The sequence below is a fragment of the Chelon labrosus genome (genome assembly GCF_963514085.1).
Source record: "Chelon labrosus genome assembly, chromosome: 12".
Lineage (NCBI taxonomy): Eukaryota > Metazoa > Chordata > Actinopteri > Mugiliformes > Mugilidae > Chelon > Chelon labrosus.
The window spans coordinates 10,569,742-10,591,624 of NC_140345.1; the positions used below are offsets into that span (position 1 = coordinate 10,569,742).

At 44.1% G+C, this 21,883-nt stretch overlaps 1 protein-coding gene across 5 annotated transcripts; it reads left to right on the forward strand.

The window, feature by feature from the left end:
- The first annotated feature begins 354 nt into the window (after positions 1–354).
- shc1 (SHC (Src homology 2 domain containing) transforming protein 1) lies at positions 355–21,875 on the forward strand. Of its 5 annotated transcripts, XM_084556963.1 has the most exons (14): positions 355–534; positions 4,602–4,645; positions 12,365–12,529; positions 12,734–12,804; positions 13,299–13,359; positions 14,390–14,509; positions 15,305–15,358; positions 15,730–15,781; positions 16,523–16,649; positions 16,733–16,880; positions 17,338–17,395; positions 17,991–18,107; positions 18,699–18,955; positions 19,083–21,875. In XM_084556963.1, exons 2-14 carry the CDS (start codon positions 4,634–4,636, stop codon positions 19,209–19,211), a joined length of 1,371 nt encoding a protein of 456 aa, XP_084413089.1. In that variant the 5' UTR covers positions 355–534; positions 4,602–4,633; the 3' UTR covers positions 19,212–21,875. The 5 variants fall into 5 exon arrangements, with proteins under 5 accessions (XP_084413089.1, XP_084413090.1, XP_084413091.1 ...); XM_084556964.1 differs by lacking the exon at positions 4,602–4,645; XM_084556965.1 differs by lacking the exons at positions 355–534; positions 4,602–4,645 and adding an exon at positions 4,933–4,950.
- Positions 21,876–21,883: the final 8 nt, after the last annotated feature.

The window sequence follows — 21,883 nt, forward strand, 5'->3', positions numbered from 1 at the left end:
GTCAAAACCAGAACTTCCAGAGAAGACAGCTGCTCGCTGTTCGCTGGTAAAAGTTTTACGGTAAAGAAAACGTGAAACTGCACAACGTTTGGCATGCGATCAGGGATTTTTACATTTGCGCAATCAGCACTGAAGGGTCCAGGTGCAAAATAGGGCCGCACGCACACACACACACACACACACACACACACACACACACACACACAAACACGCTCGCATACACGCGCGCACACACGCGTACACACGCGCGCGCGTTATGCGCACACAGGATCCGCTGCCAGATGACGTTGCCATTTGTTCGCGGAAGTGGCTTCTGTCGTGACCGTGGAGTGGGAGGCAGGGGGAGGAGGAAGGGGAAAGGCAGAGGAAAGAAGAAGTTTAGACTCATCTCTTATTAAGTTAATCAAAACTTTAAGAAGCCCGACGGGGGAAAAACATCGACTTTGTTAGATGAAATTAAGCTGAAGTTTGTGCAGCAACAGCTTGGTGGCCAGTGAAAGGGGGTCAGTCTCGGGAAAGGGAGGAAGAGAGCTGGTAAGTTCCTCGTTAAAGTTGACCACACTTTTTTTGGGGCATGGTTTGGTTCGTGCGTGCTGTGCGCCAGGGTCCCACAGTTGCTGTTCATGTCAAAAAAGTTTGAGGAAATGGCTCAGCGTACTATCTTTAAGGTGTCTGCAGGGAGGCATTGTTCTGCCTGTGAACAATCCACTGTTTGTGTTATATTAAGACGAGTCGGTGAGGTGTAGCCTGTCGGGTTACTGAAAAAATGTGTTCATCACTCTGGGTTGTGCATACATTAACTAAATGCTTAACCTGAGTTAGCTGTGTTGTCAGAAGTTTTTTTTTAGGTTTTAGTATTTAGGTCAGTGGCCAGTAATACTATTATTTGTTAAAGTACTGAAATAATTCAGAAACCTACTTGAAAAGTGGCCTCATGCATATATACATATGCCTTTGTTGTTCTATATTAGAAAGCAACAGTCCCAAATTAAGATAAATCGCTGGTTCCATCTGCTCCTATGTGAGGAGTGTGCACTAATATTTGAATTATATGACTGGAAAGTGAGTCTTAGATGTTTGGTCAGAGTAATTTTAATAGGTTTCCTTTGTGAGGCTCTGATTTTTGACTTCTCTATTTTGTTTTGTGAGCAGAAATGATCCATTGTTAATGTAATTGTCAGGTTAATCGATAACTAAACTAAATAAAAAAAGATGTCTGGTGGTGTCAGAGTCGAGGTGAGTTGCTCCATCTTGTAATCAGTGGTCAGTGAGATAAGTTATAGAGCTTATCAGTGCACACACAAACACAAATCTGTAAACAGTCAGACAAAAAACATACAGTGATGTTCTTCTGTGTTAAGCGTATCCATGGAGACCAGACCAGTCACCATGACACACCTCAGATGTGTTGAAACAGGGTCCCTGTGACGGAGTTTAAGTTCACCATGAACGACTGAAGGACAGACAGACTATTATGGAAGGAGACTCAAGGGTATGAGTGATGATTGAGGCGACTGAAACCAGTGGTCTCTGCGCTCTTATCAGGGTCAGCCACACAGCCCGGACCAGCAGCCCCCTGACATGATATTATATGGTGGAAGTTATCGCCGCTGATGAAACGGAGGCGAAGGGAAGGTCCAATCAACAACTGATCCAAAATAAAATGGCAGATTCTGACACATGTCAGGAGCCAGACGAATAAGACACGTGCATCCGTGCACGCGTACACACTCACACACACACACGAGGACAAACACAACACAGACAGAAGGACAGTTTGAGACGCAATCTGTCAGTCAGAGCCGGGCGTCTCGGCCACTCTGTGGCAGCGCTGGCACAGTCCAAAATCCACTTGATTAAAATTGGATCTGTCTGCTCAAACCGTATCAGTTGCCAGTAAAAGCTTTAGCCCTGATTGACGGGACAGTGTGACACTTGATTGTTACAGCTTCACTTTGACAGGTGAAGCCACTCGTGCTTATAGCCACTTGCACTGACACAAATCTAGAATTAAGCTTTGAATGATCGATATTTAAGTGTAAGCAGTGTTGAATTTAGTCCTGAATTAGTCTTGTGATACTCACCATAGTTATTGATAGCTAATTGATAAAAACAAGTGGTGAGCAAGGCTGTCGTAAACATGTTGAAGTTGTTGACAGGACATACATACATTTGTGTGGGTGTCCGGCCATGTGAGAATGTGTTTGTTTCATTTGTTCACTCTGTCTGTCTGGTGGTGGTGGTGTGTGTGTGTGTACGTGCTGAAAATTGTACTGAGTTTGTTTTTTAGGTCGTAGCATGTGGTTGGCCGTCTCTACCTTCATACAGTGGGACTGAGTCTCAGCTGTGTTTCTTCCTGTGGTGTTCAGCACCACACACTCAGTGTTCATTGCACCGCGTGAGCTGCAGTTTGATTAAAATCTCATCCTGTGTTATGCTAAAAATGAGAAGCAAATTGAAACTGGGCCTAAACAGCATTTCACAAGTCACACTAATGACGTTAGGTGGTATTTCTGGATTGTTTACACTGGAACATGCATCATGGTATATTAGTGTGATCCTGTTGTGTCGAGAAGATGTCTCTCTGTCTTTATCATCGTCAATATCTCTTAATGCAGAAAGTTGAGATTGCATCTTCAGAAATTGCTTCTTCTTGCAGATTGGGGCTCCTCCTTCAGATAAGCAATATGTGTAGGTTTGAAGATGTTCTTCTACCAAAACAAAGCAGACATTATGTTCAGATTAATAGCAGGTCATTTCATATTCTGTATGTGGAAGAACTCCTTTCTCTGTTTGTGTCCTAGATTATTACCTACATTGACGTCAGATGGTAACACATCAGAACTGGGTGTCGCTAGTGATTGCCTAAACTGATTCGAGACTGATTCATTAACAGTTCATTTAGAAACGGTCTTACTCCGTTTTGACATAGATTTTCACAAAACTAATGTCGTCATTGGTCTCAGAGGTTTGTGACATTTCAGAATATTTTACCTCCAACTGGCACATCTTGCATAATGGCTTTGCGTTTATGCACTTCTTCTCTGTTGCCATACTTTTAAAATCCAATCACATTTTACTTGGAAGCTTGAAATAGACTTTGTTGTTGACGAACTTGTTTTTCAAGCTGTATTTGAATAAGTTAACACAATCTAAATAGATGAATAGTTATGAATGTCCTCAGCCTGGATTACAATTGACTTTAGAAGATTGGGTGCTTTTAAACATGCCTTGGTTTGTTTTTAGAAACCTTATATGGAGGAATTTCAAAATGACTCCACAAACTTTTGTTGATGTAACAAAGTTTTATCAAACTTTGCACAAATTAAATACTTAAGAGAAAGAATATGTAAACAAAGCCCAGCAAAGCATTGCATGCACATTTTGTGCTTCAACACTGTCAATTCTCGATGCATTGAATTTTACAGTCACAAAGTTTTCACTGGGAACTTCAGTGAAAAAATAACTGCTATAAAACCGTTGCAGTGAGGAGGAAGTTACAAGTTGAAGTTGCAACTGGACTGAAGTAGAGGGTGGTTGCAGGCAGGGAATAATAGAAGGAGATAGAGATGTGGGAGTGTGGTTGGAGGGGGCGGTGGAAGGGGGCTGGAGTGACCCAAAATAGCCGGCTCACATGTTTTGTGTGTGCGTGGTGAGCTATGAGATCGACTGAAAGAACTCCAGCCGAATGTCTGGGTAATCTAATGTTCAACCTCAGCCTAATTTTTGAAAAGTTGATTCTCTGCCTACCTGTACATGTGTTTATGTTTGCATGTGAGACGTTCGCTCGTCATTTACGCTGCCTCTCACTGTTCTGTCTGTGCTCCTTGTCTTCGTCAGAGTCTTTCTGTGTCTCCATAATGTGAACTGATGTTAAGCAGTGTCTCAGATTGGCAATAGTCCAGTAGGAAAAGGTCAGTGTCTAGGCCGTTTACGCATCCACGCTCATTTTTTTTGGCCTATCGTACGTAAGCGGGTGAGTGATCCGGGTCAAATCAGATTACACTCGCACACACATACACGCACAGAGACATGCATAAGAACAGACAGCAGATTTGGCCCCGAAGCGTGTGCATTACGTCCAGAGCTCTGTCTTAGTCCATCTCTGATTGTTTCATCTAATAAATGCAGACTAGCTGCAGCTTCCACAGACCTCTAGAAACATAGAAAGAAAAAATGCGCAATTGCTCACTTGCACTGGGCAAGCTAAGACACAAACATCCTACACATGCAGTCCTTCAGAAGTCAGTTAATTCCTTTCATTCCACAGGTTATGTTTCAACATGCACACAGGATTATTGCCTTTCTTAATCACTCTTGCTCTCTATCATGACTTTCCGTTACTTCCTCCACTTCAGTGTCGCCACATCTCTGTCTTATGTCAATGTTGTATCTTTGTGTGCTTGACCAACTGGGCCGTTGATACCAAGGAGGTCCCATGACCCCCCTCTGCAGCTGATCCTGGGAGCAAAGCATGCTGGGAGTCGAGGAGCTGCACGGGCGGCACTGGAGCACGCTGTAATTGCCTCCTGGCGTTTTGTGTGTCTGCGTTTGTGTGTGTGTGTACCGTGTGTGTTGATGTGCACTTTGGTGTTTTTAAGGTTACAGACTCACAGACATCCTGTGTTGGCCGATGGATTATATGGTAAGACATTCAAATGATACGACCAGCTAATCAAGAACACATTGGGACACAGTGGCGAAGGAGTGGCTTGTCACGTCTGATATGTAAATCAGCTGCTATGAGAGAGATTTATGACAGGATCGGAGGGTGGGTCGAGGGTTGTATGAGGTACTTACTCAGAGCTGGTGTGTTGCCTACAGTAGGTGGTGGTTGGCTTCAGTTTGGAGAAGCAGACAGGAGTAGGAGTGACGGTGGACAAGCACTGAACGACTGTGGTCAGGGTCGGCAGCAGCAGAACCTCTTTTAGCCTCCTAAAATCGATCAATGTAAGTGTATGCTATATTTAGATTATCATCACGCCTTTACCATGCTGTTAGACAGGCTTTTCCAGTGTGGAACTGAAGTCGTTTTAATGCTCAGTGCACTGTACCACTGCTGTGTGACTTTAGTGTTGTAACACATGAATTTCTTCCAGACCAATGTGTCAACACGCTTACGTCACACATTAACACAAACTAAACAGAAACTCCAGTGTTACGTGAAGTAAAGTAACTATATTTGCCAATGGAGACGGGCGACTTTGAAGAGAGCACAGATCAATAAAACCGCTTCAGTTCCTCAACACAAAATGCTGTCTGACGACGAGTTAAATCAGTTACAGTACTCTAAATATAGTGCACACTTAAACTGATTTTCTTTTAGGTGGCTACAGTGCCTTGTGGTGTCAAACCTCTCATCACTTGGCCTCTGCGCAATTTCTATTGTCTGCTTCTCCAAATCGAAACCGACCGCCATCTATTGAATAAGTGCCTTGTGCTACGCCAGTTCGTGAAAACCAAACCATCCCTTTAACGTAGGTGAGCCCACAAGGAACTCATCATTTGTCCCACTTCTTTTCAGGAGTGTTGAAAAATGGTTTTATAGTTGAATTGTATAATTTCAGGGCTGCATGGTTACAGCAAAACTGCATCAAATTAGTTTATTTTTTTACACTCATTTTCAATAGATGATGAATGTAATGTCTTCTCGAGATGTGTCATTTCTGTTTAAAGTGTGATGTTTCAGACTTGTAGATTAAATAAAGTGGAGTGTTTCTTGGCCCAGTTAGATGGGTTTCCAAGGAGCGCATAAAACAGGAGCATTATTCATCAGATTTGGAACAAAGCACAGTCTTATAAGAAACAGTACAGTATGACACATTATATGACTACTTTCCCGAGGAACTGAGCAGAAATATCCTTACTGCACATTCGTCATGCTATATCATTTAAAAGTTTTCCCCTGCAGCGGTCTAAATGAAATAGTTCAACATAGCCGGTGTGCCGCTTTCACTGGAAAGTGAAGCCGGTGTGTAATCATGCAAAAATAATTGTGCAGCCCTGTCATATGTCAATTCATTGCGGTTTGATTTGGATATATATTTTTTTATAACTATACTCAGTTGACAGCGAGTTTTTTACACCCAGATCAAATGAATGCAGCTGACAACAGCCCTGCAATAACTCCTACCTTTGTGGATGGTAAAGTTAGATTTTTGAGAGATGTTGACTTATGATTATTTTGTAGCCTGTCTGCCAGTCTGTGGTTCTGTGTTGCATAATGCTCTACAGGCGAAAGTGCTAGACTTCAGGAAATGAGATGCAAGAATTATCTGCAGGGTTATTGTGTAAGACTGTTTTATTTGGGTGCATCTAATGAACTGTCAGCTCAGGAGAGCTCAAGATAGAACATTAGTTATTTATTCATAGAAGTGTGTACTTTAGGAACGCAATTGTGTCACCCTAAGCCACTGTGTGCCCTGTGTTTCACTGGTTATGGGCATGGTGCAAGCTATGGGTGGAGGGCGCTGTATTCACCAATTATACGATCACAGCCCATCATGTCACTGTGTGCGGTGTTTGATGTCAACCCTGAACGACACTCTAGTACTGTACAGTTGATCCTTCACATCCCTGAGTGCACTACTAAACCACATGTAGCGGTGAAACGCAGTACTGCAGGGACTCTTTGTTGGGGTGTCATTTGAGGACTCCTTTCTATCCACTCTGCCAGGTTCCTGTGACACTGTATGGGTGGTTTCCCTCCGCTTTCCGCAACACTGCCCTCTCATCAGATACGCTCCAATGTCAAGACCAATCTCTGGGATCTGTCTTCCTCTCCTGTCCCCTAGAGTGCTGTAGCCATGTAGTAACGTAGCAAATATTTATTATGTGAATGCCAGTCTTCTTCCTTCCCCCCCCTTTTTTTGTTAGTTTGTTCCCTTTCATCAAGGTTACACAGAGTGACCTCATGTCACACACACACAGGCACGGTGAATCCTCTTCCGGTATCCATCTCCATCTCCATCCCCTCTCTCTCTCTCTCTCTCTCTCTCTCTGTCTCTCTCACTCTTTAACTCTGTTTCTCAGGTTACCAAACATGAATAAGGGAGGAGTCTTGAATAGCCAACATGAACAGCCCACCCTCTGTACACATAAACACACATATCCACCCCACTTCACTTCCTCCTTGCTTTTCCATCTCCCCTCGGAGTGTGTGCATTAATGTGCAGGAGTGCAGCATCTTTCTGTGCATACACATGTGCACTGCTAAATGACTCTGGCTGCGGAGAGGAGGTGGGGGGAAGGGGAGGAAACAGGAAGGAGGTTGCATGGGAGAAAAGAAGGTGGGGAGGGCACAGGCAGCAGTGCGATTGTGTGTGTGTGTGTGTGTGTGTGAGATAGAGAGAGAGAGAGAGTGAGAGAGAAAATGGGAGGCAGCATCACCCACCCAGACTGGGAGGAGGGGAGGACAGACAGCGTGCTCGTCCCCTCCAACAGACAGAGGTGGAAGGAAAGTAGGAATGAGAGACGGACGTGAAGGGAGAAGAGGAGCACAATGAAGGAGTGCCATTGTCCATCCTGGAAACACTGCCATTTCACCATCTGCTGAAAGAGAGGGAGAGAGAGACAGAGGAGGCGGCCAAACGGAGGAGAGGATAGATGGAGAGGAGCTGCCGGCAGTGACTTTGTGAATTAATCGAGCGGAAGAGCGGATCAGAGGAGAAGCACGTTTTTCGGGGAGTGGACGAGAGGAAATCCAGAAAGAGGAAGGAGAGGACGACTGATCGGACAGTCTGTGGCTGTTTAAACATTAATGTGGCTCTCATGTGAATGTGAGACCCAGCTTTAGACGAGTCGCCATGGATTATCAACTGCATGCTTTCTAAACCAAAAAAGGAACCACTTACGTTTTGCCATTCATTAAAAAAAAAAAAGAAAGAACAGCTTAGACTCACTTTATACAGAACAATTTTAATGACTTTTTTCCTGTAGCTATAGACTCCCTCTGATTTTCTATTCTCTGTGAGCATAGGGTTTACTCTGCAGGATGTTATACAATCGTTATCTTTGTTAGCTGCTGCACAGATTATTCAGGTTGTTTTTATGCAAGTTTTCTAAACATTAGTTGTCTTTTAGATGTGAATGTGTGGTGTAATTGTTGTTTATACAGTTATTAGGAGACATATTATCTCTCTTTTGAAATAATATCAGTTTTCCATTCCCTAGTTGGAGTCGGTGCATGCAGCCAATGTGGGATGTCAACATTGATTGGGTTTTATGACTGGCGCGATGCCGGTCAAACTTTGATCATTTCCTGAACCGTATTGATCTTTCTAGCAGTCTGTAGTTTTTCCTCTGGTTGGATGAGAAAAATGCTCTAATGTGGAGCCTTTGATGCAGCAACTAATTGCGTGCCATGTGATTTCACAACGCAGTTTTCTCTTTGTCTGAAGAAATCTGCTGTTGTTGGGACTTCTCAGTATATATCCACCGCAGGCATCGTTTTTAATGTCTGTTGCCGTAGCAACGGGCAGCAGCTGCAGACAGAAAAAGATGTAAAGTTCGTTTTCTTTGTCTCATCCCTCACAACTGGTGCTGTTCCATTAGGTAATTGTATATATTTAATAGATTATATGCAGTAGATTTAGATTAGTCCATGGTTGTGTGCAGTTTTTAGAGTTTCTTTCTTGCACAGGATTTTTTATTTTATTTATTTTATTACTAGACAGTCTTTGTCTATGCGGAGCTCAGCAGTCTCCGTGAATCAGGGTTGTTTCAGGTCACCTGTCTCCCCCTCCCCATTCTGTGTGCTCGCTTGTGCGCGCCAGCTCAGCTCCGCTTGTCCTGATCTCACCTTTATCAATGGCAAGTACCATTTACATCAGTCAAGCTGATGTGCCATTATCAGGAATGACTGGCTGAATTAGGTTATCGTGCAGATTTCACTAGTACATATCACTCTGTGCAGCTGCTTGGCCCCAAGGCCACTAATCACCAGTCATTAGCCGTGCTTTGTTTGTGACAGTCTGTTCTTTCTGCTGTTAGTCTGTAGGTGACTCAGGATTTCTCTTCATGTAGAGGGTCATTTCCTCTGCAGTCACCTGACCTACACTGTGTTCTGTGCACTAAAACATCCCTGGGTAGTACCAGGGTTAACTCTGCTCATAGAGCATTTCAGCAGCCCTTCAAGGTGCAAGGCTTTTAACAACACACCTGGTGTTATCAAGTCCATTTATGTTGGATCTTTTGCCTTTCTTTTTTTAAGTGCTAATCCTCTCTCTGCACTCATTTTCGGATTTAATAGGGGTGTGCCAGACTGTTCTGCATGCTCTTTGATTGTCCAAATACCGGGTGTCTTTTATGACTTTTCCAGCCATACTTATTTACAGCTTTCTGGAGATCATCCCAGCCCGTCTGGCAGTGTGTGAGTACAACTTGATCCTCCATGGTGCTTCTTGGCCAAGACCAGAAAGATGACTAGCTAGAGTTGCTAGACACTCCCTCTGTGGTGCTAGACTGGTGTAGGCGACTGTTCCTTATCATGCATCCAGCGCCCACTATGAGCTTGTGTGCTGTACTTCAGGCACAGTTTTGAAAGGTTAGTGTGTGGGGGGGGGAATCAACCTTTTTTTCTTGGCATTACTGAAACATTGGTGCCAAATTTGCAACCTTGTGTAAGTGGCCCAGGCAAAGTATGTGTAAACCTCGTTCTCCTCTGAGGGTGTAAAGGTCAACAGATTGTAAATATGACTAGTGCCTCAACAGCACTAAGGTGTAGACCAGCCAGCTTGTCTCCTGTTGAGGTCAAACTGTAGTAGACTGTTTTGTTTCGGGGACTCTGGTTTGCGAGAGACTGTTAATGCAAACAGACTGTTGTTTGCCTTCTGAGACAGACTATGCAGAATATGAGGTGTTATGATGTCTATACAGTAACACTGAGAGCGTACCTGCTGCTTGATAAGCCCTGCCTTAGATAAGGAAGGAATCTTTCCTGGAATACAACACTTGGCTTGAGAATATTGTATGCGGTTGTGAAAACACTCTTCTCTCAGGTAACCGACTACAACCTGGGCTTGCTATTTGAACTATCACTGAGCTAGTGAGTTAGAACTGAGAACAAGTTGTGCATGGAGAAATCGGCATAACTTCGGAGTACGTTTTTAAATGAGCATTTCTAGCTGGGTGAGTGAGTTAACACTGACTGCTGAGCCTCCAGCACCATTCAGGGAACCCTGGGTTCGGAGCTCAGACCTGACCCATCAGGGCTCATTACCATCACAACAAGCCCACCGGTAGTCATCATCAGCCAATGACCCACATTCCCCAGTGTTACGTCACCACCGTGCTACTGCAGTGTGTGTGTTGGTATACTAGACACATACAGTGTCTCGGACTCAACCTACCACAATCTAATGGTGCTCCAGGACAAAAACAACATCCTAACCGTGGTGGCCAGTTTTAGGGAACACACTTGAACTAAGGCAGGCTCTCTTGTTTTAGCCATATCAGGAACCTCAGTCAGGAACGGGCCCAACTCTGCCAGCCCAGTCTTAAGTACTTTCTTCTTTCAGTTTTCTATTGGTGTCTAAGGTGACCATGCCTATCTTCTAGCCATTCATAATCTTAAAGTTGGAGAAGCAGAAAGACGAGTCTCACCATTAACATATTAGACTGAGGGACTGTTAAACAGGACAGCCTGGAGAACGGGCGAGCAGACGAGGGAGGGGGAGAGGGGGAGCGAGAGATCATCTGGAAGAGGAGAGAGGAAGTGGTAGCTCGGGAGAGGGCGGAGGCATTGGAGAGACAGAGGTTGGCGGAGTACATTGTGTGGAGGAAGAGAGAGGACTTCCAGGATAAGAGAGGAGACAGAGAGAAGGGAGGAAAGAGTGCGGAAAAAGGGAGGGATGCTCCGCCGGAAGTGATCTGGAAGAGGAGAGGAGAAGAAGAAGACGACGCAGGGAGAGCGAGGGCCATTCAGAGGGGACATGAAAACATTTGGAGGAAGAGAGAAAGGGAGTAAAAAAAAGGACCCAGAAAGATGCACATTAAAAGTAGGTGTTAAAGAAAGTGTGCTTCTGCCGAGAGTTGGAGACTAGCCATACATCAGTAAGCCTCCTCTCTCTTTTTTAGCAGTTCTGGGCCTCGTTGAGGTCTGCAGGTGCTTGCTGTAGTATCGACCAGTTGAAACTGTGTATTATGTGTGCGTTTCTGCCGTGTTAGTGTGCACAGCTTCGCTTGCAATCCCCTCGTTGGCTGCTAATAGGATTTTTATGGGCCTGTGTCAAGCAGGATAGAGCTGCCGAGGGTAGCTGCTTCACACATGCACGGCAACACACACATATTCAGATAATCAAAGACGCTCAGTGGGCAGCGAGGGTTTATGCAGCCTCATGCACGGAGACGCACCACGTACAAGTGCGCATCCTTCAGTGCAGTAAGACACATGTGAGGGGGCGTTCAGAGAGACAATCACTTGTGTTGATTCTCCATGGTGCTTGCGACAGCTGAATAACTGGCCCTCATTCAGAGGCTTTTGAGTTGGGACAAGATACTCACAGATATTGTTTTACATGAACTCCCCGTGGAGAGCTAACTGTCTTCATCAGTGTCTCTGGGAACTCAATGAACACTGAAGCAAATTCAAAAGTGAACTGATGACAACATGAGTTGCACTGGTGCATTAAAAAACTTTTTTCATCTGCATTCTAGCATTAACTGGGACACCCCACTTTTCCTCCGCGCCTTTTCTCATTCTGCTTTCATCGTGGATAAAGCCGTTTTTAACGCAGTTTGGTGCTGGCTGCCGGGTAAAGAGTGGAGGACAAACACCCAGACAGATGGATACAGCTCTTGCGCTCAGAGAGATAGACAGATGGCTGTGTGTCCTTTTCGAGAAAAACTGTGAATAGTGAGACAAAGAGACTTTGATTGAATCACTCGAGTCTGCGTGGACTTGCGCAGGCATAAAAACTGACTCTGCAGATTCATTATGGAGCTTGTTCCAAAAACCAAGTACACCCACTTTCGGAGTGAATCCCTGAGCTCAACTGATGAAACAAACTCCAATCCATCGTCGTTCCCTCCTTCCAGTCCCGCTACCCCTCTCACTCCCTCCCCAGGTTTACCCTCTTCTCTCTCCTCCTCCTCTCTCACTCCCATCTTGCCCCCCTCTTCTCCCCGCCCGGCTGAGAACAGCCCCACCACCCTCTGCTCCTTCTTCCCCAGGATGGGATCCCTTCGCCTGGGTGTCTCTGCTACTCTTCTCCCAGGACTCAAGGCCTCGAGCAGGTCGCAGCAGCCCCAGGCGCCTGTCGAGTCCTCTGGAGATGACAGGAGCAGCTCTAGCTCCTCCCCTCCTCTTCATCACCCTGTTCCCCTTCTAACCGCTCCTTCTCCCCCTCCCCGACCTCCTCTGCAGGACATGAACCGGCTGGGAGGGGCGTCCAGGAGGGCACGGGTGGAAGGAGGGCAGCTGGGAGGAGATGAGTGGACGCGCCATGGCTCCTTTGTCAACAAGCCCACCCGCGGCTGGCTGCACTCCGACAGTGTGGTCAGCACAACCGGTGTTTCCTACACTGTACGGGTAAGTGAATGGCACACACGCACTAACCTCTAACTTAAATACATAATTACACATCCCTGTTTTCCAGTCAGTTTTTAGAAACTCACACAGAATTGAGGAAAAGACACCATTGCTCGTTTCCTCTGTTGTTTTACATCGGTCCGATGGGACTGGCATGTAGGAAATGTCTGATGTTAATGTGTGGCCTTCCTGTTTCCTGGTCAGTACATGGGGTGCGTGGAGGTGCTACAGTCGATGCGAGCGCTGGACTTCAACACCAGAACTCAGGTCACCAGGTGAGATTACAAACCACTCATCTGCTGCTGGCTTGACATTTGTCTCACCTCAGTTATTTTTTGTGCATGAGGGGGCAACATGGTAAACATGTGGTTAGAGAGAAAAGCCCGCCGCGAACACTCGCATACCGCTCGCATACCGCTCGCCTCTCGTGCATTTCTTTGTCTGTGCGCGCTTTCTGACTCGCTTCCGCTCTGTTTTGCTCGCCTGCATGCTTCTTTCTGCGTTAGTGCCTGACTTGTGTGCATGTGTATGTATGCACACGCCTGCTTCTTTCTCAGCCCCTAAATTAGAATGTTCTAGATTCCTGGTGGTTTCCCTCTGGTTTCCGTAGTAATGTTTGTCTCTGTGGCAAAGACGAGCACAGTCGCCAAACAGGGATACGATAAATTCCCACTGCCGGATCTCCTTTAACCCACATGAAATTGAATCCGGGAAGGTGTGAGAGCTAATAACATGACATTACCAAATATCTGTTTCTTTACCGTTTCAGGGAAGCTATCTCCGTGGTGTGTGAGGCAGTACCCGGAGCCAAAGGAGCCCGAAGGAGAAAGGTACATACAACACACACCAGCACACGCCCTTACAGCGCATTATTTATTTATAAGGCTTAAGTGGACAGCAGCGGGAAGGGTTTTCTGGATAAGAGCTAGATTTAGCTTGATCGTCCAGCCCTGTGGTCAGTTGGCTATTCAGTCACATGCTTGCCCTCACACAGACAAACACACATACACAGATCTTGATTTAGGCTGATTGTACACTTCTGTGGATAGCGGGCAACTCGCAGGTAATTACCAATCACTCTCTGGTCTCTCTATTCCCTCCCTCTTGTCACAAGGGAGGCTGGAGAGGTGGGGTAGAGCCTTTTGTGGAGCCAGTGTCAGTCCAAGGAAGTATTACAAATCAGCAGGCACAGCCGCCAGTCTGCTGTTTAAAGACTGTGTGCACAGTATTCCTGTAAAACTAAAAACATCCGCCCAAACAGTCCATAAAACAGGTGGCTATATCCAGCTGCTTGCTGCCATAGCAGGGTTTGACCAAGGAATGTCTGGCAGTACAGGACACCAGACAAAATACAGTTGTAGGATGGAAACTAGAATAGATTAAACTAGTCTAGTCCCTCTGATTTGACGGGACTGAGGTTAATGCGGCTGACTCTGTGCATCCTGTCCTGATGGTGCTTTTCTCACAGTATGCTCCTAACATTTTGGAGGATATATGGATGAAAGCCATGAGAACAGGAGGAGGTCTGAGACAAATCTGCTGGCACAATAGTGCTGGCATGGTTCGCGTGATGCTCTTGGCCCAACCTACAGTATGCGAACTGTCCTGTCTATTCCCCATTGGTCACAGTTGGCCTTGGAGACAGGATCACTTTCACAATTGCAGCTGTTCTCCCACTCCCACACACACACATTGGCATTTCCACGCATACGCCCACAGGCTTATCCTTCAGCAGGGAGCTCTCAGTGGAATATCGTGTCTTCTTAATATAAAATAAATAAAACAATTTGCTGTGTTACTTTCTGTTTGAGTTCCTTGGTTTTTAATATTGCTCAAAAACTCCATCCTTCTCCTTCACAGCCTTCCTCTCGCTGTCTGACATCCATCCTGGGAAAGAGTAACTTGCAGTTTGCAGGCATGACAATCAGCCTCACCATCTCGACCAGCAGCCTCAATCTGCTGGCATCTGACTGCAAGCAGGTTAGACTCTCTGTTGTACATAGAGGTATATTCAGTATCAGTATTGCGTGCAAAAAAAATGAGTATCTGATCATCTGAATTATGTCAGAGTTAGTTTTATGATCATTAATAACACGTTGTAAAATATGCAAGTTTAATTTTTCCCCCCTCTCATTAAGTAAGCTGTTTTTGTGACTTAGTCGTCAGAGAAGAGTGTGTTGTGATATTGTGTAACATTCAGGGGATGCCCAGATAAATTTAGAGTCACTCCACCTCGTTTGCCTCATTTACTCTGGAAGTGCTGCACAAATCCCTCTCAACCATTGTCTTCAATCCTGCTTCACCACAAGGCAGGATGTGATCCTCCTCTTAGACCTCTAATGAGTTAATAGCTGCTGAACGATGTTTATCTATGGGGAGGGGGTATGCAGAAGTGTTGTGCGTTCGCATTAACACACGCAGCACAAAGGAACATGTCGTGGAGCAGATATACCCATTCAAAGAAAACGCAGCCTTAGATACAGACCACACACTGTACGTGGCGCATTAGCAAGTGTTGATGTTGTTATTGATCCAGCGCTGGTGGTTGTTGCAGACTGTTAAAAAGGTGTTCCATCCATTGTCCCTACTTAGTTTTTTTCTCTCCGCTGCAGTTGATGGTGCTCAGTGGAGGAAAAAGCACTTTTCTCAGTAATGATTCCACATTTGTCTCTCCATTCACATGCTTTCATTTCACTCCCCACATACTTCATGTCACCCATGTGCTCTCGTTTTCTCTCTCTCTCTCTCTCTCTGCTCCTCTCTTTTTCTCCACAGATAATCGCCAATCATCACATGCAGTCCATCTCCTTTGCCTCCGGAGGAGACCCAGTGAGTCACCCAGCCCTCTCTCTCGGCTCAAATCTCACTCTGGCCTTTTTCCATCCTTCTTCAGCCTGCATGTCCTTCCTTCCTGTCCTGTCATTGTCTATTCCTATGAATACGACTCACTTCATTGCTGCCTCACTGGTTCGCAGTCCCTCTCTTGCAAACCTGATCTCGTTACTTCCTGTCCTCTCTTTTTCAGCTCAGTGTACATTTTAACGTCTCCTATGACTTACAGACTACAGCTTTTGCTTTATCTGTTCCTCCTCCTTCTTGTCAACCTTTCTGTCTTATAACTGCCCTTCAAATATTCCTCCTATCGATTTTTCCTTTCCCCCCTCCTCCCCTAACTGACCTCCCCTTTCTCACTCCCTCAGGATACGGCTGAGTACGTAGCATATGTGGCCAAAGATCCAGTCAACCAGAGAGGTGAGCAGAAACAGGAAAATGACACCTTCAGTCAGCTCGCATCTGCCATCACAGACAAAATCAGAAGGAACTTTTTGTTCAAACCTTTTGTGGAACTCTGAACGTAATCTTCTGATACATGAGTCACAAATGTGCTTTGTCCTCTGATTGCATCGAATGATCATGTCCTGAAATTACACTTTCAGCAAATACTGGAAATAAATGCAACCTAGCATTTGCATTAAAATATAAATGAATCCTATTAAGCAAATGGAAACCCTTTCTCTCCTTTTTAATTCGTCTTTGAATTAGACACAACACCCACTGCAGCGGCAATATTACAGGATGGAAAAAAACGCCACATTTACCATTTGATACCAATTCCATTATTTGGCTTAGCATGTGGCTTGGGTTTCCAAAAAATGCTTCATTTTCATACCCACAGAGCTCAGCTAAAAAATAAACACTGACAATCTTACATAATTTGGATTAACATCATTATATTTATTACATTTTCACGTATTCATCATGTTCTTACTGTAAGTCTTTAATTTGAGGTGAAATTATAGCCAACAAAGTGAATGGCGTGGACTCTTTATCAGGCTGCCATGCGTCTTTAATCGAAGCGCCTAAAAAGGCACACGCATGCGCACTCTTCTACTTTGCCTGGATGTCAGTACATTTTTATATCTGAGCACATATTTCCTTCAAGGGCATGTTGTTGCAGCCTCTTATCTGTTATTTGTGCCCCCTCCAATGCAGCTTGTCACATCCTGGAGTGCTCCGAGGGTTTAGCCCAGGAAGTCATCAGCACCATCGGCCAGGCCTTCGAACTACGCTTTAAACAGTACCTAAAGAACCCCCCGAAGCTGGTCACACCTCATGACAGGTAAATGTTAAAACTGTCCCTAACGTGAGCCAGAAACAAGAGCTTGTGTTTGTATTTTTCCCTAACACCAATTTCTCTCCTAGAATGGCTCCATTTGATGGCTCTGCATGGGAGGAAGAGGACGATGAGACAGCTCCACCTCCTGAGGTCCCTTACTATAATAATTTCCCTGGAAAGCAGCCTCCCCCTGGTGGACTGATCGACATGAGGAACCGCCCAGGAGCCACGCTGGTAAGACAAGTACATCTAAAAACAGAAGGAGGAAGAGATTTAATCAAATTGTAGACATGCCTCAGCACATCCAAACACAGACAGGACTGTAGTTAAGTGATGATATACTGGTCAAGCTTACACGTTTCCACTTTTGGCGGAACTAGAGGATGCTGTAGCAGCGGCCATGTTTGACAAAGTGACATATACTTATGTAACGTCAACTCTCCCTGATTTAAGTGCAGCTAAATTTGATACTTGATGCGCAACACACCTTTGGATTCCTGATCTGGACCCAAGTCCAACTCTTAGAGCATTTTTAGGCAGCCCCTATCTCTGCCCGTAGCAGTTTGTTTGACATACACACATCAGTATTGACTGTTGTCATCTGTTTGATAGGCCAGAGGATAAATTTATTTAAAGAAGAAACATGTGCTGCTGTGACTCATCAATTGTTTGTGTGCCTCTGTGTTTTCAGCCTTACGGACAGCCAGGTCAGAATGACATTCACAAGCAGCCTCTGCCGCCTCTACCATGTGAGCTCCGTGTCTGTCTATCTGTCTGTCTGCATCTACCTCCGTACGCATATCTGTTATTCACTTTAAATCTAAAATGGAAACACTGTGGGTTTGACTAAGCCACAAAATGGAGAAACTAAACAACTGCCTTTCCTTGCTGAGATGAGATGTACCTTTATTGATTGGCAGTGCAGCATGGACGAATGAATGCCTTTACTCTCATTGCATGTCAGCATAAAACAACATTACAGTTTCTCATCTGTATAAATCCATTTAAATAGCCACTATATGAATATAAACTACAAATAAATACAGTAAATACAGAATAGGAAGTTACATATTAATTTGGAGTGATTTTCTTTTTTTTGGAATAGCTAGTTATTCGTCTCAGGTCACTATTGATTGAAATTTTGAGTCCTCGAGGATAGGTTCAAAAATGTCTGCCTTTAAAACTACAGATTACTCTCTCCCAGAAATCAGTCACACTTCTGTTGTTTTGTTTATATGTTGTTTTTGTTGTTAAAATGCCGTTTAGAAAAAAAAAAAAAAAAAATGAGAATGTGTGCCAAGGTTTGCTGATGTGTTCTTATTTCTGCCTTTTTCTTTTTTCTAGTAGGTGCTAAAGAAGGGGCACGGGAGATGTTTGATGACCCTTCATATGTCAATGTGGATAAACCCCGTGCGCCAGTTGCCACAAATGGGAATGCTCACAGAGACGCCTTTGACATGAGTAAGAGTCTGTCTATACTTGTGAGGAATCTCCCATGAGATAATATATCAATCTTAATATCCAAAAAAAAAAGTACTGCTAAGACTTCCTGGGAAACTAAAGTTGAAAAGCCATTAATGATCCAATTCCTTGGAAATGACATGATGTGCTGGTTTTAATGGAAAAGACTAGAAACACTGGCAGTTGTAAGGTGCTTTTTTTGCCATTTGAAAAGAAGGAGCTCGTCGGCTTGTTGGCTGGGGAGATGAGCCCAGTAGTTTATACTTTACCTGCCATATGACTAATGTTAACTGAAGAGTGGAGCTGTCCACAAAAGGCAGCCTTGGAGGGGGATAAGGAAATGAGAGTGTCTTTGTCCATTACAGGGCCACTTTATATTATCGGTTGACTGCATAAAGTCTGTTACATTAAAGACACAGTACACAATCAATGTGCAGCATCTGTCAGAGGCTATGTGATTCACTTAGACTTTATTTGTTGTTCAAATCAGAAATGAAATTAATAATAAAGAAGAAGAAATATATTATTTTCCTATATAAGGATTTCAGCAGAGAAATGCAGTATTACTAATATGTGTATTTATTTTTCAAGAGCCGCTTGATGATGCCCTCGGGGTCTCTGGGCACAGTGGCCCCAGCTCAGTGACTGCGTCGCCCTCTCTGGTGCATCAGCTGCAGAGTGAAACCTGGTTCCACGGTAGCTTAAGTCGCAAGGAAGCAGAGAGGCTGTTGACCCGAGACGGGGACTTCCTGGTGCGAGAGTCTGGGACCACTCCAGGACAATACGTCCTTACGGGGCAGCAGGGTGGCCAGGCCAAACACCTGCTACTAGTCGACCCAGAAGGAGTGGTGAGTCACGGTGGGATGAGGAAATCAAAATGGAAGGAAGGCGATTACAAATTGGAGAGAGAGAAGCATTCATTTCCAAGGGGCTTTTTGATCTGTAGATAGTAACGCTCTTTTCTTTTTCTTTTAGGTCCGCACAAAAGACCACCGTTTTGGAAGCGTAAGTCACCTGATCAGTTACCACATGGACAACAGGCTGCCCATTGTGTCGGCTGGGAGCGAAGTGTGTCTGCAACAGCCAGTGGAGCGCAAGGCCTGACTCGACACACACCAAGGAAATACTCCACCAAAAATATACACACACTCCTACACCTGTTCAACGCAACACACGCGCATTCATAAGCTATGATACACGCCGCAACACTACACAGGATACACTTTCGCAAGAATACACGTGCATACATACATAGCAAAGAAAACCAAAAAAAAAAGAAAAAAAGAAAACGAATCACCGTTTCTCTGCAAAATCACTCACTTTGCTGCTGTTGCCACATATTCCTGATCTTTCTGAAGGCCAAACTGTGACCTGAAGTCCCACATCAAGCCAACCAATTATCACGTGTATCCTTTCAAAACAGAGACACACTGCTGCAGTTTCTTGGCCTACTGCGAAACAGGGAGGATTCTTTGCAAATTACCAAACAGGGGAAAAAAACAAATGCAATTTTTTTTAAATAAGAAAAAATCTTGTGATCTTATGATATATATACATATAAAATACGAAGTAATATGTGGGACCGTGTACTAAAATTGTGGACTTGAAAAGCGCAGAAAGGAGCAGGAATGGACATGGAATGAGATGCTTTTGAGCATCAGTTTTTTCCTCAGACTGTCGCTGGAGCATTTTAGGCAAAACGTAAACTGAACGGCAAGGGTTATTGTTTCAGAGACTGAACCAGGCTCAAACATAAACTCTCCCTTCTCTGGAGCACTTGAGGAGAAACCCTGACTAAAATAATTCTGGTTGATGAATATGCATAAACAAGTTTGCTTCCAATCAATCATGAGTACCACCCCACCCCCATCCACTCCCATTTTAAGGACGTTTGAACTTTGACCCTTGGAGGAAAAGCCTGTATGCAAAACTGGGACTGCTATGCCAATGACTGTCGTCTATCGTTTTTTATTATCTTGAGACTCATCTCTCATCGGACAGTACAGAAGGATACAAGCAGCTGTATCTCCCCAATCCCTTTGTAAACACAGACCTGTACATCACACACAGTCTGCACCACCTGTCATGCCAAAGAACATGAACTCGGTTGCTAACGTCAGAATAGGAAGCCATGACAATTATCTACAGTTATCTGTCTTGTGTGCTTACGGCATTGGGAGCAAATATAGAAAGACTGAAATGTAAATTGAAATGGGCCTGTTTTAGAGCTGTGGAGAATATCTGTGATTGTGCCTGAATGCATCATGAAAGCTGAGGTGTTTTAAAGTACGCTGATGTCACCCACAAACACAAGAACTAGCAGATTTTGAGAAGCCTACCCAGATCATTATTGACCTGTTGCTTTTCATTAACACCTTAGTGTGTGTTTGCATTGACAATCCATGGGTTATGCGCTTTCAGAGGATTCTTACTGAAAGCAAAGAAGAGTAAAGGAAACCCGTTTAAATGGTGGCCACTGAGAAATGTTGAACAGCCTGAGCAATGAATTTGCCTCTGCAAAAATAATGCAAAGTATGTCATAGTAATTGGTTAGGTATTTTTTGTGTATAGTGGCGTTGCTTTGAATCACTTGAGGGAATAATGTCCTTTTTTTAAAAAAAAAAGAAAAGAAAAGAAAATATGTAATGAACACAAGGACATCTATGTTTTCTGAAGCATCGCTAATGATGAAATGTTCAGCCAAATGTTGCTCCTCAGTGTACTGTTTTCACAAACTTTTCGAGGATCTGGAGGGAAAAGTTGAGTTCCTCCTCTCCCCTCCTCCCTCAGTTTCATGATGTTGGGTTTTTTTTTTATATCTTTTTTAATCGTGCCTTGTTTCTTCAATGCAGTCACGTCACTCCAATGCAGTCACCTTATGTACTTAATTCAAATGTAGTCGACTACAGGAGAATCCTACACAGGTCTCTCAGTTTTAACAAAGACTCTGCAAAAATGACACACCAATAAACACACACGAACAGATCCAGTGATGGCAATCTCCTCGGATGCACATTCTTGCATTCAGCTTATAGTCACAGATACTTGATGTCACCGTTGGGAGGGGGTATTTCCTGATCATCTGTAAATAACATCAATTTATTTGACAGTTTAGTATTGGATTATTGTTTCCTTTGTTGTATATTTAATGACATATTTGATAAGTAACACAGAGCCAGACATCACAGCACTGAGGTAGCTCATTATCATGCCAACTGAACAGGCCAAAATCTTGATATAGGAGAAGGGATCTTTTAACCCAAACATTAACTATCCATTAGTTCACGGTAAGGCTCACATGCACGCACACGTAATAGAGCAAAGAGAGAGCATACCGACGCTCTGCCGGGTCAGGTTTTTGTAGGTCAGAAATGGTGGGAAAAACCAGAAAGAAGTTCTGCCGTTACTGTGTGTGCCTGTTGTTGTATGTGTGCGCTGGAACAGACTTGACTCTCTCGGTATCATTAGTGAACTGGTCCTGTGTAATCATTGTTCATCACAGTTGCCTTTGTTGCATGAAAATCCTTTAAAAGAAAAAAAAAAGTGTTGTTTGTTGTCGGTGATGGTGATGGTGTTGATTGATGCTGTTGTACTTTTAAATTTTTTGAAAGCCAAAGGTTACTTTAAAATAGTGTGCACAGGTATTGATTTTTACTTTCTATGTTAGTTTTAATACTTTTTCTTTTGTTGTTGTTTTTAGGGAAACACATCTGTTTACACCTGTATCTGAAAATATAGATTGCATATATAAATACATATATCATTCATCTCTCTTT

Excerpts from the sequence above, each read along its gene's own strand:
- shc1 (XM_084556961.1), top strand. The coding sequence starts at position 11,936 with ATGGAGCTTGTTCCAAAAACCAAGTACACCCACTTTCGGAGTGAATCC. Across the intron at positions 13,360-14,389 it reads AAGGAGCCCGAAGGAGAAAG|CCTTCCTCTCGCTGTCTGAC; the intron begins GTACATACAACA and ends TCTCCTTCACAG. Across the intron at positions 17,396-17,990 it reads GCCTCTGCCGCCTCTACCAT|TAGGTGCTAAAGAAGGGGCA; the intron begins GTGAGCTCCGTG and ends TCTTTTTTCTAG.